This window comes from Mugil cephalus, chromosome 9 (assembly GCF_022458985.1).
Source record: "Mugil cephalus isolate CIBA_MC_2020 chromosome 9, CIBA_Mcephalus_1.1, whole genome shotgun sequence".
Lineage (NCBI taxonomy): Eukaryota > Metazoa > Chordata > Actinopteri > Mugiliformes > Mugilidae > Mugil > Mugil cephalus.
In genome coordinates this window covers 23,438,922-23,455,050 of record NC_061778.1, presented here as the reverse complement: position 1 = coordinate 23,455,050, position 16,129 = coordinate 23,438,922, and the positions used below count along the sequence as shown (strand labels likewise).

Genomic DNA, 16,129 nt, shown 5'->3' with positions numbered 1-16,129 from the left:
CACTTTAAAAGCGATCTACGGTGGTTAGTTAACTATATGCACAGGCACAAAGCCTTAGGTCTTATAAAAGACAGTTAAAGGTTGCAGGCTGGTTTTTGTGAAGCTTCTTGAGACGGTTTGTATTGTTATTGGTGCTATATAAATAAAATTGGATTGAATTGAAAATTGAATTAAACAGGAATATACATTTCCCCAAAAGTATGATCTGTAAGACTGTCCCTGTCTTGTGAACTTAAATGTCTGTCACACTCCATAAAACCATTCTATAACATGCCACAAAAGACATCACGCAACTACACCAACACAGTCACAACAATCAAACCACCCGCCTAACATTTTGTCAGTTCACCTCCCAGCACCAACGCAGCTTTGACCCACTGGTGCATGACCATGGGAGTTCGGGTCGAGAGCTGTGGCACCTGAAGATGTTTATGTTCTTTAAGTTTGCGTTGCTGCATATGTCCTATGCAGACTGGGTTTGTTACACAACGTCTCAAGTATCCACGTGGACACCAGAAGCTAAGGTGTTCCAGAAGAATATTGTAATACTGAGGATCAATGTTAACAACGCCTGGCTGTGTTTTTGGGCTGATCGGTGTTTTGACACATGACTAGTCTAAACTTGGACAATCAGTTGTTTGTCCCTTTCTTGTTAGCCTGCAGCCAGGCATCCATAGTTTTAGACTATGATAGTGAGGAAGCATAGTGTCATATAACCCCGTGCTCAAAGGACAGTGCTGACAGAGCTTCAGTAAATGACGATACAGCAGTTTTGTTCCTGGACCGTGCTTATAGTGAAATCTGAAGACTACAGGAAGTAGATGGGAGCTGGATGCACTTTTCTAGAATTATAAACAGCATAACAGAACATCTCAGTCTCCACCTTAGCCACAGTAGGGAATTCGAGAAGTTATAAATCAGTTGCAGGTCTTTATAAAACTATATATGACCAAGACTTACTTTTATTCAAGTATAGCAAGGAGGAACATAGAGTATACAGCGGACAAAAGACAAAGTCAAATGTGCCACAACATATCTTTAATGACATGAAGCACATCCAAGCTGCCAAGTAATGTCACTGCTGTGTGGAGTGTCTTATGCTCGTTGAGTTATGTCCTACCTTTGAGGTTTCCATATCAGTTTCTTCCACTTCTTTTGCTTGGCCTATCAGTGAAGGTAGAGAAGAGTAAATGAGAAGTTGTAGTAGATTCTCTTCTTTGGTTAATCATGATGTGATTGTCCTGATGAGAGTGGAACTAAAAGGCGCGGGTATCGTTTCGTAATATCTGCCGCAGACTCCAAAGAAAAAAAAAAAAAAATATATATATATATTTTTTTTTGTTTTAATATAGTTTCTCGACAGTCTTCATAAAAAAGTAGGAAACCTTTACAGGTGTTTATCCTGAACTTAGTTTCAATTATCTTTGCACTGGTTAGACGGAGCACAGCTTATTTTTAAGAGGGCTCCCCTTCACATGTCTGATTACGCGGTGAACAAATTACAAGCCTCAACATGACTCTGAATGTATGTAATGTTTTAGTCTTATTGCAATCAAGCAAATTTAAACACACAATAATTGTTTGAGACTCACATTTCAGAGAAAATCACATGTGCATTTGTGTGTGTCATTTATAAAATAAAGCAACAGATTACTGGGCTCGCAGGCTGCAGTGCTTTGACTGCGTCGCTGCCAGTGACTCCGTGCAGAGCGCCCACGTGTACCATGAATCAGAGGCCCTCAACCACTCCTCCATCTATTCAATCAATTCATTTTTGCCAGGGCACCTGATAATAGATTTGCCTCTCCAGTCAGAGCAATTTCTTCCCACTCCTTTACCCCTGACTGAGCTTCTCTGCAGCTATTGAGGAATCCCATTTGGCTGTGCATCACCTCTGACAGATCTTGTGCCTGTCAATAAGGCAACCAAGTTTAATATTTTCAGAGTAATAAACTGAGGTATCGCGTTTGGAGACTAACAGTCATTTAGCTAATACTGCTATATTCGGTTGGGTAATGGAGTCAGAATGAATCAGAAAATGCTTCAATATTGTGTTAGAGAAATTAGAAGTGGGTTTGGAGCATTGACAATAGGGCGTTTTGATCTTTCTCAGGATGCAGGCAAACAGAGGAAGTAGTAAGTAAATCAGAATGCATGTTGTCTTTGGAACAACAAGAGGGGAAATCAATCATGTCTGGGACGGAGGAAGGCAATTTAGGGAAGACAGACTACAGATTACATCACTTGATTTATAAAACCTGAAAAACCAACCTTCCCATAAAGATGGATATGTAAGGAAAGAGAATTGAGATTGATTCAGATGTTGTGAATTAATTCCTCTGCAGAGCTAAACCCATGAATGGACCTGAGCTGCTACAACTAATACATTTATCAAACTTCACTAATTTGTTTTTTTAAAGTTTGAACGGACAAAACATGACATCTGAAGGTATCAACTTAGGTTTTGTGAAACTGCGACAGTCGTTTTTCAGCATTCTCTCCTTCAACTAACTGATAAATTGAAAACACAATAAAAGGATAATACAATAATAGAAATAAAAGTTAGCTGCACCTTCAGCAACAACTGTGCTATTCCTTTTTACGTGACAGATGGCTCTCCACCTACATCATATTTACGGATTATCCCCGTAGACATGCAGTATCCGCAGGAGTTCAGGGTACAAAGTGCTTATTTGCAGAAAAAATGAATTAGATGTTGGCGTGCTGGGGCGGAGATATAGACATTTAGCGTGATCAGCGGGATTGATTTGCTAATGAACATATGTGAATTACAGCGTGAGTCACCAGAGGCCCTGTGATTAGTCAGCAGTGAAGGCCTGCTGAACGCAGACACATGGCCCACTCAGAGATACAGTATGTTCTGTGAGGTGATGTGAAAACCTGAAACCTGGACGTGGATAATGGCTGGCTCCAGCCTGCTCTACCTGTCTCCTCATCCTTGCCCCCGCCCCATGGACAGAACTTTGAGTGCATTAGTTGAATACTTTGAATGAACCCTAGCTTCGTTATCTCAGGGACCTCAAATTACCCCCAAACCAAAAAAGACGAAAGTGAAAAAAAAATCAAAGGAATCACTTTCAGCTCTAACCAACGCAGACACATACAAAGCCTTTTCTCAAAATTATCACTGAAAGACAAAGACACGTCTATACTTAGTTTTTATACCATTAAATGGCATGTGTGCATGGCATGTCTCCTTGTGTAACTCTACAGTGAGGCAGATGTCCACCCAGCATGAAAACAAGGCCTTTCACAAAAGCTGTAAGTGGGTGTGCCAGTGACAGACAGATTGTCTACAGACAGGAACACTTAATGAATCACCTTCAGTGTGCGCCATGCACAGCTGGCTAAAAATGTAGGCAGCGATATAACAATTACTAATCAGGTTCAGATAGTAAAATAATAACAATATGAATACTTTGTCTTAAACAACGATTTCTTATTCACTTTTTAGGACATGATCTAAATGGGATAGCTTAAAGGGAACACAATTTCTACCGATTCATCCAAAATTTGGAGTCTGGAGATAAAGACTTAAATGTCCTCTCTCGAGTCTCTAAATATGACTGTATACTACTATAGATAATGAATGTTGGCCCTTGTGGTCTAGCAAGGGATGCTGCAAGATTAGTTCTTTTTCATATTTTAGCATTTCCTAAATAACTCTCAGCCCTTACAGCTAAACTTAACTGCATAATATTGCGTCTTCAACTAGGTCACAGTGAAAGACTTACAGGACCAAAATGTGTCATTAAACTCACATACCTTCTGTTTCCAATGTAAACTGAAGAACAATTGACACAAAGGTGTCTTTGAATTTCAAATTTAGCAGTTAAGTGATCAGTGACATAAGATATAAGTAGGAATTACCAAATATTTGCTGATACTTGAGTTACTGATATTTTTTGGTGTTGTTTTTTTCAACAAAAACACGGAATTATGCAAGTATAACAAAAACTCAAATTTTTATACGTTGTGCAGCTATAACAATCTTTTGGATTTGCATAAAACTATTTAAATACGAATATATATCAGACAAATTTAAGTTTACATCTTGGCAGTAACAGAGAAAGTATCAGTATTAGCATCACAATGCCAGTAATGAATAGCGTATATGTAAGGACATTTCAATAACGACCACATTCTCACTGGCATTAACCTGAGTATGGTAATACTAATATCATAGAAGTAACTAAGACTATTTATGCTTGAGCCTCAATTTGACGCCGTAACTACGGCAACAGCCCAGACCCTAGCAGACTCTAACGCTGTAGCTTGACGTGTATCTCCCGAAAAATGTAACTACGCGTCATGGCGACACAGACCACAAGAGCTGTGATTGGTCCGCTTGGTAGTAGCGCGTTTCCGTTTTCATATTTACGGCTGCTTCTCCATGTCTGCAATTTTCAAATTGAATGTTTTGGATAAATAAATATGGAACACATGGAGGAAGGTTAACAAAGGAGGTTTGAAGGCACAAATGCTTGTATGACTCGTCTTTGGCGAAATTTCGGCAAAAGATTGTTGAAAGTGAAGCAGGAAGTAGTAACAAAAATTAACCCGACTGGCAAAAAAACAGACAGCGATGACTAGTGGTTGGGTGGTGTTGTTACAGACAGACTGACCCACAAGTAAAAATATCTCGCACCGGCGTAGTGGGTTATGTGTGTGGAATACGGCATTTAGTCCCGAAATGAGTCTTAAAGTCACTAATTCTACAACCAATTTTTATAGATATACTTTCATCGATAGCAGATGGATAAATCTGTGAAATGAATGGGGAAAAAATGAAAAGCATGAATGGACTGCCAGTAGTTATACATGCATTAAAGTGACGTGGAGCAGCAGGTCTATCTGACAGAAAGAAAAAAAAAGAAATCTGACACTGCCCAGAAGTAATGGCTTTTTCCATTAAAGCCAATGAGCCATTTCTTCTTCACGTCAAAGCTAACGGTATCAGAGTGTGTGTGAGCTGCTAGCACTTCTATTGATCCTTTATAACTATCATTCCTGATTCATTTAGGAGCTCAGACATAGTTTTGTGAAGGTAACACAGAAATACTAGCCAAGAGGGTATTTCACAGAAGGGTAACGTAGAGCAGTCCTAGGACCATCCACTGGCTCAGTAAATCTAACCAAATTGCCCTTAATGGACCTGGAGAGCAGAGATCACTGCAGAGATTTAGAAGCCAGCTGCAAAATCCTCTCTGCATGAATGTGTATGTGTCTGAGAGGTGGACCGTGATTTAGTGTGCCGCACCCCGTCATTCATCAGTTTGAGGAGAATAAATGTGTCGGTTAATCACGCTGACACATTTAAATCAACTGCTAGAGAAAATCGAACTTAACAAAAAGTTATTTTAGCCAAAGGACCCATTTTGGATTTTATAGAACAGAATGTATTATAAAGTAGGGGTACATATATGGACAGAAAAAACAAATAGTAGTAGAAGTGATGTGCAAGCTTGACATACATTTTTAATGTATAACAACATCTTGCATTCATTTTCATTTATTATTTTTTTTTTATTTGAGTCCCTTAATCAAAACACAGCATAACATCTCAATCATTAACTAAAAAATGATTTAGGAAGAAGCCTGAGGCTTATAGTATATGTCTATCCTACCTATCTATATTCTACACACAACAATTCAATCTTTAAAACCATAAACTGCATTTTTCTGTGTTACAATTAGAGGTTAATAAGGTTTCATAACAACACCATGCACTTAATCTAGTATGCATGCCAGCTAGGTTCCTGTTAGGCTACAGCTGAAGGCAGGAAACAGAAATCAGACCTGACCTTATGTTTGTGCATGGTGAACAGGCAGTCACCATCCTGGCCTCTCTCCTGGCTCTCATGGCCTCTCTTCAATCACTGCCTCGCTGTTCCGTTGTCAAATTGTCACTTGTCCAGGATACTGTGTCATCATCGCCAAGGCACAAAATTCCCCTCGATTTTTTTTTTGTTTTTTTTTGTTTTTTTATCTTGCACAGTACATCCAGTATTAGCAAGAGGATAAGTAATGTCTCAGTTGATACAGACAACACAAAATCAGAAGCCGCAGGATGTCCAGGGTGTCTAGAGACTGCTATCCTGAAAGCATCAGGATGAAGCAGTGTTGCCTCCCTTGCTCTCAGCTCCAGCTATTGTCAAACCATCACGTTTCCTCACAGAAATAAAAATCACAGCGCGTTTAACGATTTCTGCCCAGGTGGTTCACAGGCTCGCTTCCTACCGTATCATCTCACATCTGCTTAGCTGAGCCATGGATGAGCAGTTGTACGAGGGAGGATGGGTCAAGGATGCGAGCGCTCTGATTGGCTGCCAGGCCATGGTGTGTGTGTGGGAAGGTCCCTTTGGTAGGCTCCCTGCGAGCGGCTATGCTCGATAAGGGTGGTCCTTCACCTCCTTTCCTCCACTCCCCGCTTTATCAGCCTCCCTCTCCCGCTCTGCCTCCCCCCACCCTGCTCCCTTTATCCGCCTCTCCTCCTCCTCCTCTTCCGTCTGCTCTACAAGCGGCAGACAGGCATTTGAAGGTCCTCAAACGCCGCATCCCAGCATCTTTTTGAAAAGCCACATGAGCAGCACTGTGGCTGCATGCACACAAACACACATGAATTTGGATAATAGGCAGCATCACGATGATGTAACGTCTCTCGCAAAGTGAACACTTAGATCACTGTGATCATAATAACTACTTGGGTGCACTGATATTATTGCATATACAGCAGTGTAAAAAAGAATAATCGGATAGAAAAAATAGAGAACACATTTGAATAAAATCTAAAATATTTTAAAAAAACTGTATTATATAATAATAATAATAATAATAATAATAATGTTGACGGTGAAACATTCAGTAATATGCTATTCTGGGACAAGCATGGCTGAATGATGCTGGACTGTACTAGTGTGTCCTTCCCTGGTTTGAAAGTCATCCAGAGCCAGAAATCAGGCACTTTGTCTATTTTCCCTGAGTATCATTTACTTCACATGTTGGCGCTTTGCTTTTCTGAGTCTCCTGCATGTAAGATCAGATTATGCTGACCTCCGTCACTGGAAGCTAATGCCTCAAACCACAGACGATGGTCGATAAGGCAGCAACTGAGAAGGCAGGAGAGCGATGCGGACATTAGAACAAAGGCAGAGAGTACGGTGCTCTAATAATCAGAATAAAGATGTCTCAAGGTAGTCTCACAATATTCAGATCTGTAGCCATTTATTTCTGTAAACAAGATGACAACTCAAACTCTTCTTTCAAACATGCACGCCACAGATTTTCTACTTGCTCTTGGCCATTTCATCCAGCCAGCAGCCCTTCTGCATGCATTATTTACGGTCACTCTTTTGGGTGAGCATTGATGTTGCAGTTCGTGTGACTCAAGGCAACTTAGAAAATACCTGCAGTGGGTGTACTATTGCACTATTGCACAAGAGATACACAACTTAGATGCAAACAACAACAGAACTCCAACATTTTGTCAATGGATAAACACCCATTAACACTCGTGTCTGGGGATGCAGCGCTAGATACACAGTGTTGGGTATCACCAGATAAGTACTAATGCACTTGTAATCAGACCCATAAAACAGTTTCTGATAGCTCTTTATGGCAACAGTAACCCCTTGTTAGCTGCGCAGGTAGGCGGTAGCAGCACTAGGTGGCGCCAATCTACATCCAAGCTGATTTGCCATTGTGTGTGTTGCAGATGTGTTTGGAATACTTTGCCCACAGCTCAAACAGGCTATAAAAAGACTCCAGCAAGACGCATTGCCCTGCAGGAACAGCCTGTACTACATGCTAGTAGCATGCAGCATGATGCTACAGTCTTTCATCTGGCAGAAACAGGCTCAACAAATGTGATTTCCACCCCAACAGTGTCACTGCTCACCGGGCCAAACCAGTTATCTGTTCTGAAACCATGCCTACAGCTGTCAAAAGGTGCTGCATTCACTGACTTGGAAAGAAAAAAACTGCACAATATTACTGTCTGTGTGTTTGTACATGTACGCGTATGAGCATGTGCATCAGTGTGTGTGCATGGGCAACACAGAGTGAGAATGATGAAAAGCTAACTTTGTCGTAATTACAAATCTTAGCTTTCGGTGTTGACTCAATTTACCTTATGAAGTGATTGGAAAACAATACACAGGTATCAATGAGACTCTAATATCTTGTACTCCTATCAGCAGTCAGCGTCAGGGAGTACCTAAATATAAGTAAACAGTGGGACTAAGGCATTCCTGTTCATTTATTTTGCAGTTCCTCTCAATATTCACACCACTGTTGGTGTTGGTTGCACTACCCAAAGCAAAATAGAAGCACATTAATGAGTCGTTTCAAAAACAAGAAGAGCTGCTGCAGACATAGGTGGTCTTTGCGGTCAAATGTTTCTCCAATGTAGATGCTTAGAGGCCAGCAATGTGAACTCTGAGATATTTGGACATTTCAGAAGGTCAAACAGGTGCAAGAGCAGTGGAATTTATGATAATACATACCTGCATTAGCCTAGAGCCACCAAGCAAAAACAACATGTAGAATAGACCCATTCACCCATTCATCCAAACTAAAATGTGATTTTCTGTGAATCCTCATTGTGCAACAGTGAAATTCAGCAACAGACTGAAACAAAATATTTGAAAATGACATTTCCTTCAGTTTCCTTGAAACAGCAAAACTACATGGTTGAAAAGCATTGTACAAAACATTGGAGTACAGAGACTCCTAGTGGTTTAAACCTGGCCTGGTCTGCTAGTCGGCCAACCCGCATGACTAACCACATACCAGAACGCGCGCACACACACACACACAAAATAACAGTGTCCACTCAGCTGAGAAAATGTGATGCACAAATACAACACATTTTGACCGATCGCTGCAAGAATGATCAGTACAACAGCAAAGAGATTCCATGGTTAATGACTGGACTGAGCCATCGTTTTCACATAAAAACAAACACGTAAAGCCCCACCTCCAAAATCCCTTTTAATTCCATTCTTACTGCAGAATTAATAAAATACTATGTTAATTAATATATCCTATATAAAAGTCATAAAAGACAAGATGCTAATAAATATGCACAATATGTTTGGTAAATAATGCACACTCATACATTGAAATCCATGTAATTGTCCAAGGAGTCAATCATTGAAGACCAGCGCCTCATACAGTCCCTTGTCTCACCACTTGTCATGCGCGGCCTCACAGACCTCACCGCTTATCACACTCACCTTTCCGGCTTATGCCTTGAATCTCTTTGCTTCAGGACTGGCGCAGAGTCTCTTGTGACAGCACAGCTTTCACACCCCAAAGAACGAAGCGTCTGTGCCCACAGTGTGTGTCCACAGTGCTGACCTGCCACCGGCTGGCCAGCTAAAAGACCAAAAGCTCCACAATGGTGTCCAACTCACAAAGCCCTGTTTGTCTCCGATGCTGTTTGGCCAATAAAAGCAAACAATGGCATTCCATGGCTTGCAACTGTATTCACTGCCGCCTGCCTATCCAAATGTAAAGCGCATTCAGACACCTTGGTTGGCGGACAACGTTGAGAATCTGTGTGCGGGGGAGAGTGGGCCCGGGCAAATGGGGTGACAGCGAGGCATGTCCACACTTATACACGGGCGCAAAAAGTGAAGTCAGAAAGGAGACTTACCTGATTTTGTCCGCTGCACTGTCAGACCTGCACAGACGAGAAGAGAGAGAACTCGTCATGACGTAATGCATCTATTGCTTCTATGAAAACAACGGGTGATGACATAAAAGTACATTATGTACACTGAGATAATAAAGACATTTTTAGGGTTGATCAACTGTTTAGTTAAGATAGGGCTGGACGGTATACCGGTTCATACCAGTATTTTTTTCCGTTATGATATAAATACCGTCACTGTGGCGAAGATGAAAAGCTCTGAAAAATGAAGCAGCAGAGCAAAACAAGAGGACTTGTGCCACTTGTTTTTTAGGGTCACCAGACATCCCCGATTTCTGAGGACAGTTCCTGTTCCGGATGACCTGTCCCCTGGCCAAAGCTGTCCTCAAAAATGTCCCCAATTGTAGTTGAATGAATGAGAAAAAAAAAAGTTGCTTGCAGACTACAATTATTACTGTAGCTGGTCGCTCTGCTATTGGCATTACAGACATACAAGTTTAAATGTGTTTAAATATGAATAAATATGTCAAAATAAATGAAACCTTAATTGGACCTGAACCTGAACATTTAATTATTTTTTCCATGTTCTTTTATCACTTTATCACTGAGCTGTCAATTTCCCGGATTTCCACATCAGCAGGCAATACAGTGGGATTATTCGACAATATTTACTCATCATCTCAGTAAAATAGTCCATTCTTAGTCAATCTACTATATTTCCTCTCTCAACCAGCTGTGAACACGTGATTATGTATGAAAAACAATAAAAAATACCATGATATACCGTGATACCGTCAGAATTGAGAAAATACCGTGATATAAAATACATTTTTAGTCATACCGCCCAGCCCGAAGTTAACATATGCTTGTTTCTATTACATATAATACAAGTATTTATATTTATACATGTGTATGAAGAGGTGATTAATTCAAAATTTCATTGTAACTTGTGTGCAATGAAAATTAAAATTCTCACATTATCAACTACTAAGATATGTGCTTAGAGCTACGTCATGGTGTTTTATTCAGCAGTGTAATAATATCCATCTCATAAGTAAGGCTAAAATGATGCTAATGACGTACTCGACTATATATAAACACATCAGTACACGTTGGAAAAGTTTAATTTCACTCCCCATTATGACAGCTCCTGCTGCCAGACAATCTGGGAATGAGCCTTTATCCAAAAACGTGGGGGAATTCTTTAAATAGGGATCTAATAAAATAATGGGGCTTTCTGATCTCAAAACATCAAATAACAGTGGGAGTATTTGAATTGTTACAGTGAGTTCCGTTTCATACATGGTTAGCTGGGTCAGCGCGAGTCACGGCTGCTTCCTTATCTGTTGGGTTTCTGAAAAGTGGTCGACTAAGGCTCCCAAGAGCGGGTGCTAATGGCTAGTTTGGCAAAGCTGATTTCCAGTGCATTTCCAAGTTGTAAGCAGTGTGTTTATGAGAACATAGACCAATACAACTAAATAATGTAGATATCCATTAATGTTATGCTCTAAGTTGGCGTAAGCGACCTCTTGCAGATCAATAATACAGCTGCATTACTATTAAAAGCCTATTAAAAAGACTACATCCTTTAGAGGGAGTCATTTCTAATTAGGATCACACTGCATGAATCTAAACTTCTGTGATGCATAGTATAATTCTTCATTCATAGGTTATTCATATTATATTAGTTTATTATGAGGAAATGTTACTTGTAGAAGTTAGTGTAATCATTTAGTGCAGGGGTCTTTTCAGGAAAAACCCCCAAACTCATGGAAAGATTAAGTAGGGACCTCCTACCTACCATATGTGTTCTATATTAAACTCGGCCTAGTGCTATTCATACATTATTATTATCATTTTGCATTCAATATTAAGCTATTAAAATGTGTGCAACAGTTGGGGGGCGTGTAATTGCTGCAAACATAACCATACCTGACATAAATATACCCAATTGAGATTCAAGTTTTAACTTTAAAAATATCTAAATGTAGTAGGGACAGAGAATCACCAAGCCATCTGATGGCACACATACCCCCACATCAGTGAGATGTCTGACCCTGACGAGAAGCACACAACTTATCCACCCTTGGATATCTGGATGTTGATGGGAGCGAGCTGCACTGTTAGCTTCTCTTCTGCTAATATTGCAAATATATAAAAACTGTCTAATCCACCAAAGACTTTGCGCCCCCATCCCTACAATACCTCAGCGGACCCCATAGCGGACGCGGAACTCCTGTTGAAGACCTATGATTTAGTGGTAAGTTAAACAAAGGAATATTCAGCTGCTCAGAAAACAGATTTACAGATGGAAAAAAGAATAGATTGCTGCAGCCACAGTCATGTGCCTATGGATCTATACTCTAAACTGACTTGTGATGGCAGTTCTCACGTCGTAAAATTCTGATTTAAAACGTACAATCATGTGCTGCGTCATCTTCGCTGATGACTCACATTACACTCACTTAGAGAAGTCACATTGTGATATTACATAACGCTATCTGCAGCTACAACGGAGGAGTCGAACGCAGCACAGGCGTCGGATGCAAAGATACGAAAACGCCAGGAAATTAGCGAACTTCTCTGGGTGTCATCATCCCATTTTCACCCGTTTCTCGCCCAAAAACTCCACAGATGTCGACAGAGGCGGCTTAAATCACAGCTAGAGGCACATATTAGCCGGCAGTCTGCTGTCACCTCGCTAAAAAGAAAAAAAAAATCTGCTTCACACGGCACACTGAGCAGACTGCAGCAACCCCAGACACACTGATGCGGTGGGAGCACAACAAGACGGGACACGGAGACAGAGACACAGGTGGAGTTCGGGAACAGGCAGCAGTGCAGCATTCAGGCAGAAACGCAGCTGGTTTTACCTGCAGAGGAGACATGACATTCCGTGCCCTCTAAAGCCGGCTACAGAACGCAGCTCTCCCTGCAGCTGCTGCAGACGCACCTCACTAGCTATCCCCAGCACAGCAAAGACAAAAGCAGCAGAAAATCCCATATGGTTTGAGAGGCACTGTTCCTAATTCGAGTAAGTGGAGACACTGAGCGAGCAGAGTGTGCGGGAGGGAAAGTCGGAGTGTGGTACATGCAGAAGAGTGCAGGATAGGGAGACAGAGAGGAGGTGTGGTGCTCAGCTCTGGGAGACGGAGCAGAAGGCGAAGGCGGCTAAGTGGGTGGATATTACGAGGCTAGACGAAGAGGATTCCTACACGCTTTCTGTTCAGAACGCTCTGCTTTCATCAGGACATTCCTACACAAGCTTGGGATAAATTTAACTTCTGTGTGACGATACAGACCAGCAGCTGCTCCTGCTCTCTGCAGCCAGTAACTATCAACTATCGAAATAATTGCAACATCCACTTCTATTTGTGTGTACACTGTTTTGCAGATGGTCAAAGAGCTGATTTGGCACCACCAAATGGATGAAATTAACAAGAGCAGAGGGAGAAACGGATATAGGTATATTCCTGGGTTCTCTTTTGCCTTTTTGAGGGAGGCTGTCTCATATGAGTGTAAATGCTCCCACAGTTAAATTATTTGTGTATTTGTGAACGTATAATCTAAGATATGTTGTGTCAATATTGGCCGTGCAGCTTGTCCTAAATCCAACTAACTCCATCAGAAACCAAACAGACACTAAACATAAAGCCCACTGAAAACTTAAATAAGAGCTTCCTCCCTGCTTTACATCACAGCCAAACAGCAACACACACAAACATACAAAAGACACACACTTACACACCAGGTTCAGATGGTGATTTAATGTGTAGGCCTGCCAGTGGTTCTCCTGTGACAACTACAGCATCTTCCGGGGTGATAAAGAGCTAATGATACTGCCTGTCTTTCAACTCAGCCTGAGCTCTGGAGAGGCAGTGACGGCAGTCTCTGTGGAGCTAGTTATATATGGCCAATTTAAGATGCCTTTTAAATTTGAAAGATACAAGGGAAATGGACTGATTTTACTGACAAAAATGGATAGTCAGAACAAGACAGCACTCTGTCCTCCTACGCATTAATTCCGGCATCAGTTTTGCTTCTACACATTTGTGGATGGCACAGTCACAAGAATGAGTGTCTTCTGGGAGAAATAATGTTTCTTTTCAATGTTTTCAGCATTGCAATCCCCTTGTCTGACCATAACATACAGAAGGAAGACAAACTGCCCCCTAGTGGAGACCAAACAGAAAAATTCTTAAACACATTTGTGTACTCAAAAATAAAATGCTAATTAGGTATAGAAAAGGACGTCCCTCTAGTGCTCTTAAGCTTGGGGATCAAAATCTGCCATGAACTAATAAAACCTTTTTTTTTATCATCACTCTGTTAAATGCCTCAAATCTCTTCCCATAAGTTACATTTACTGTACTGTTCATTGCCTTTAGATGAATTGTGACTTGACAGAGCAGATAGGCTAAGAAAGTATTTCTTAACGTTTACGCCTTAATGATGCAATTTGGATGAACCTCCAGAATTTTCTTTTCCCGAAAAAAAGGAGATCCGTGCAGAGGTAAAAGACACGCAACAACAGTATGCACATTGCTTACCTCTCCTCTCGGATTAATGGGGTCAAGAAGCGGTTGCTGTCATCTTCATGGCTGCTCTGCAGGCTGCTTTGCTGACTGCTTTGCTGGCTGCTGCACAGTGAAGAGAAATCAGGTTGGCAATCAGTACAGCATGGCTCTAACTGACTGTGATGTAAATGTGTGCGCAATTATCTCCTTGTATCGCCTAACAAGTACTTGCTTTGAATCAGATCAGGCTTAATATTAATTTATCAGCGGCTAAGGAAACTGACTACATGGCATATTTGTCCATAAAATAAGTGGAAAATAAGTGGAAAAAGTAGATACACAAGGCATAATATGAATAAACCGCCCTGCATAAATTTAAAGTTCACACTTGACATCGAGGTGATATTTAAACCATTATTGTCTATAGCTGTGCTGGGGGGAAATGTCACAGTTAATGTGTCACTGCCATGAGTCTGTGGCTGCTGGGCTCAACATCAGCAGTCAAACATCCTGCAAAAAGTGTCAACTGTCAGATATATATAGCAACTGTCAAATACACATCAAAATGTTCCAGATAGATAATGATTTAAGGCCTTTCCTCCACATGCACATGTCCAAAGAGAACACTAGAGGGAGCTATATGACACAGGCTACGACCAAGATAAGCTTCCTGATAAGGAGCCAAACAGTTAAGGATGTGTAAATATGCCTAATGTATAAAAGACTTTTATCACCCACAAACCCTTTGAATAAATCATAGCTATCCAAAACAATGATGCAGACAGACTTTTCTATTCCAGTTTCCCCTTGGAGTCCCAAGTGTTGCAGACAGCGCGTGAATTACAAAGGATTTTACCCCCCGCACATGATTTGCCTATTTTAGGATTCCGCCGTCGTCCCCGTCCACACTTTGACATTTAAAAATAAAAGCCTGTCTGTTGGGAGAAGTCTTCATTAATACACAGTAACTCTGCAGGATGTCCTGGTGCATTTCCTGCATCAGCTATGGGCTGTAAAAGGCTGCCAGGGAAACTGGAATGTGCGAAATATACACAATTTGGGAGGCTGAGAATATGCTGCTACCGAGTGGATGCACAAAAGAGTTTTCCAAGTTAATTACTTGTTTCCATAGTCTGTACTCAAAGTTCTATGCAGTTATAGCAATTTAAGATTAGGTTTCAAAATGCTTATTATGGAAAGTAACATATAATATAAGTGTATCTTTACAAGTTACTGAATCATAAAAGACTGCTACGATTTCGTGTCAACTTTCTACCAGCATCCTTCTGCTGCCAGAGGTTTTGACATTCAAAAGCTCATTTATGAAATATCTTCATTCGTGTCTGCTCCGCTGCAGCTGCAGCTTGTCTGCAAGCTGAGGTAACACATACAGTATGTATGTGCTGTAAAATCGTACGTGTTTATTCCAGTTTATACGAGTGTTTATCCCCGTATCCCTTTCCTTCAGAGCGCGTTCATTCGAAATGACAAGCACGGACAGTTGACATGGACCTGGTCCCCACTGAATTATTCATGACGCATGCACAATTGATGCAACACCCAGTGTGGACATGAAAGCAAGGAGACCTAACTAATTGATGTGAATTCATAGACAATGTTTTCAGTAACAGCTATCTACAGTGCACAGAAAAAAAAATCAACCAAAAAGGGGGAAATCATGCATGATAAGTGTTTTTTTCTGCAACACAGAACACACAACAATCTCAAAGAGAACACAGCTAAGCTTACAAGGTTCCAGCCGGCTTATCTTTCATCATGAAAATCTGCGTCATAGCCGCACATTTTAAAGCCTCCTGTTATCTTCACATGTCTGTCATAGGTGTAAATATAATGTCAACAACACGTATATAAGTAGAACCGGTTTGAGCTGAGCTGCATCAACCAGGAGAGAACATAGAGGTAACATTTGAGATGG

General features: G+C 40.9%; 1 protein-coding gene across 6 annotated transcripts in view; it reads right to left on the bottom strand.

Moving 5' to 3' along the window:
- Positions 1-16,129, bottom strand: part of gramd1bb (GRAM domain containing 1Bb) — a 109,934-nt gene that overhangs the window by 52,539 nt on the left and 41,266 nt on the right. For all 6 annotated transcript variants that reach the window (XM_047593807.1, XM_047593808.1, XM_047593810.1 and 3 more), the window contains exons 3-4: positions 14,227-14,316; positions 9,680-9,706 (exon numbers count right to left, since the gene is read on the bottom strand). In XM_047593807.1, coding sequence (XP_047449763.1) covers positions 9,680-9,706; positions 14,227-14,316 — 117 coding nt within the window. The remainder of the gene's footprint in view (positions 1-9,679; positions 9,707-14,226; positions 14,317-16,129) is intronic.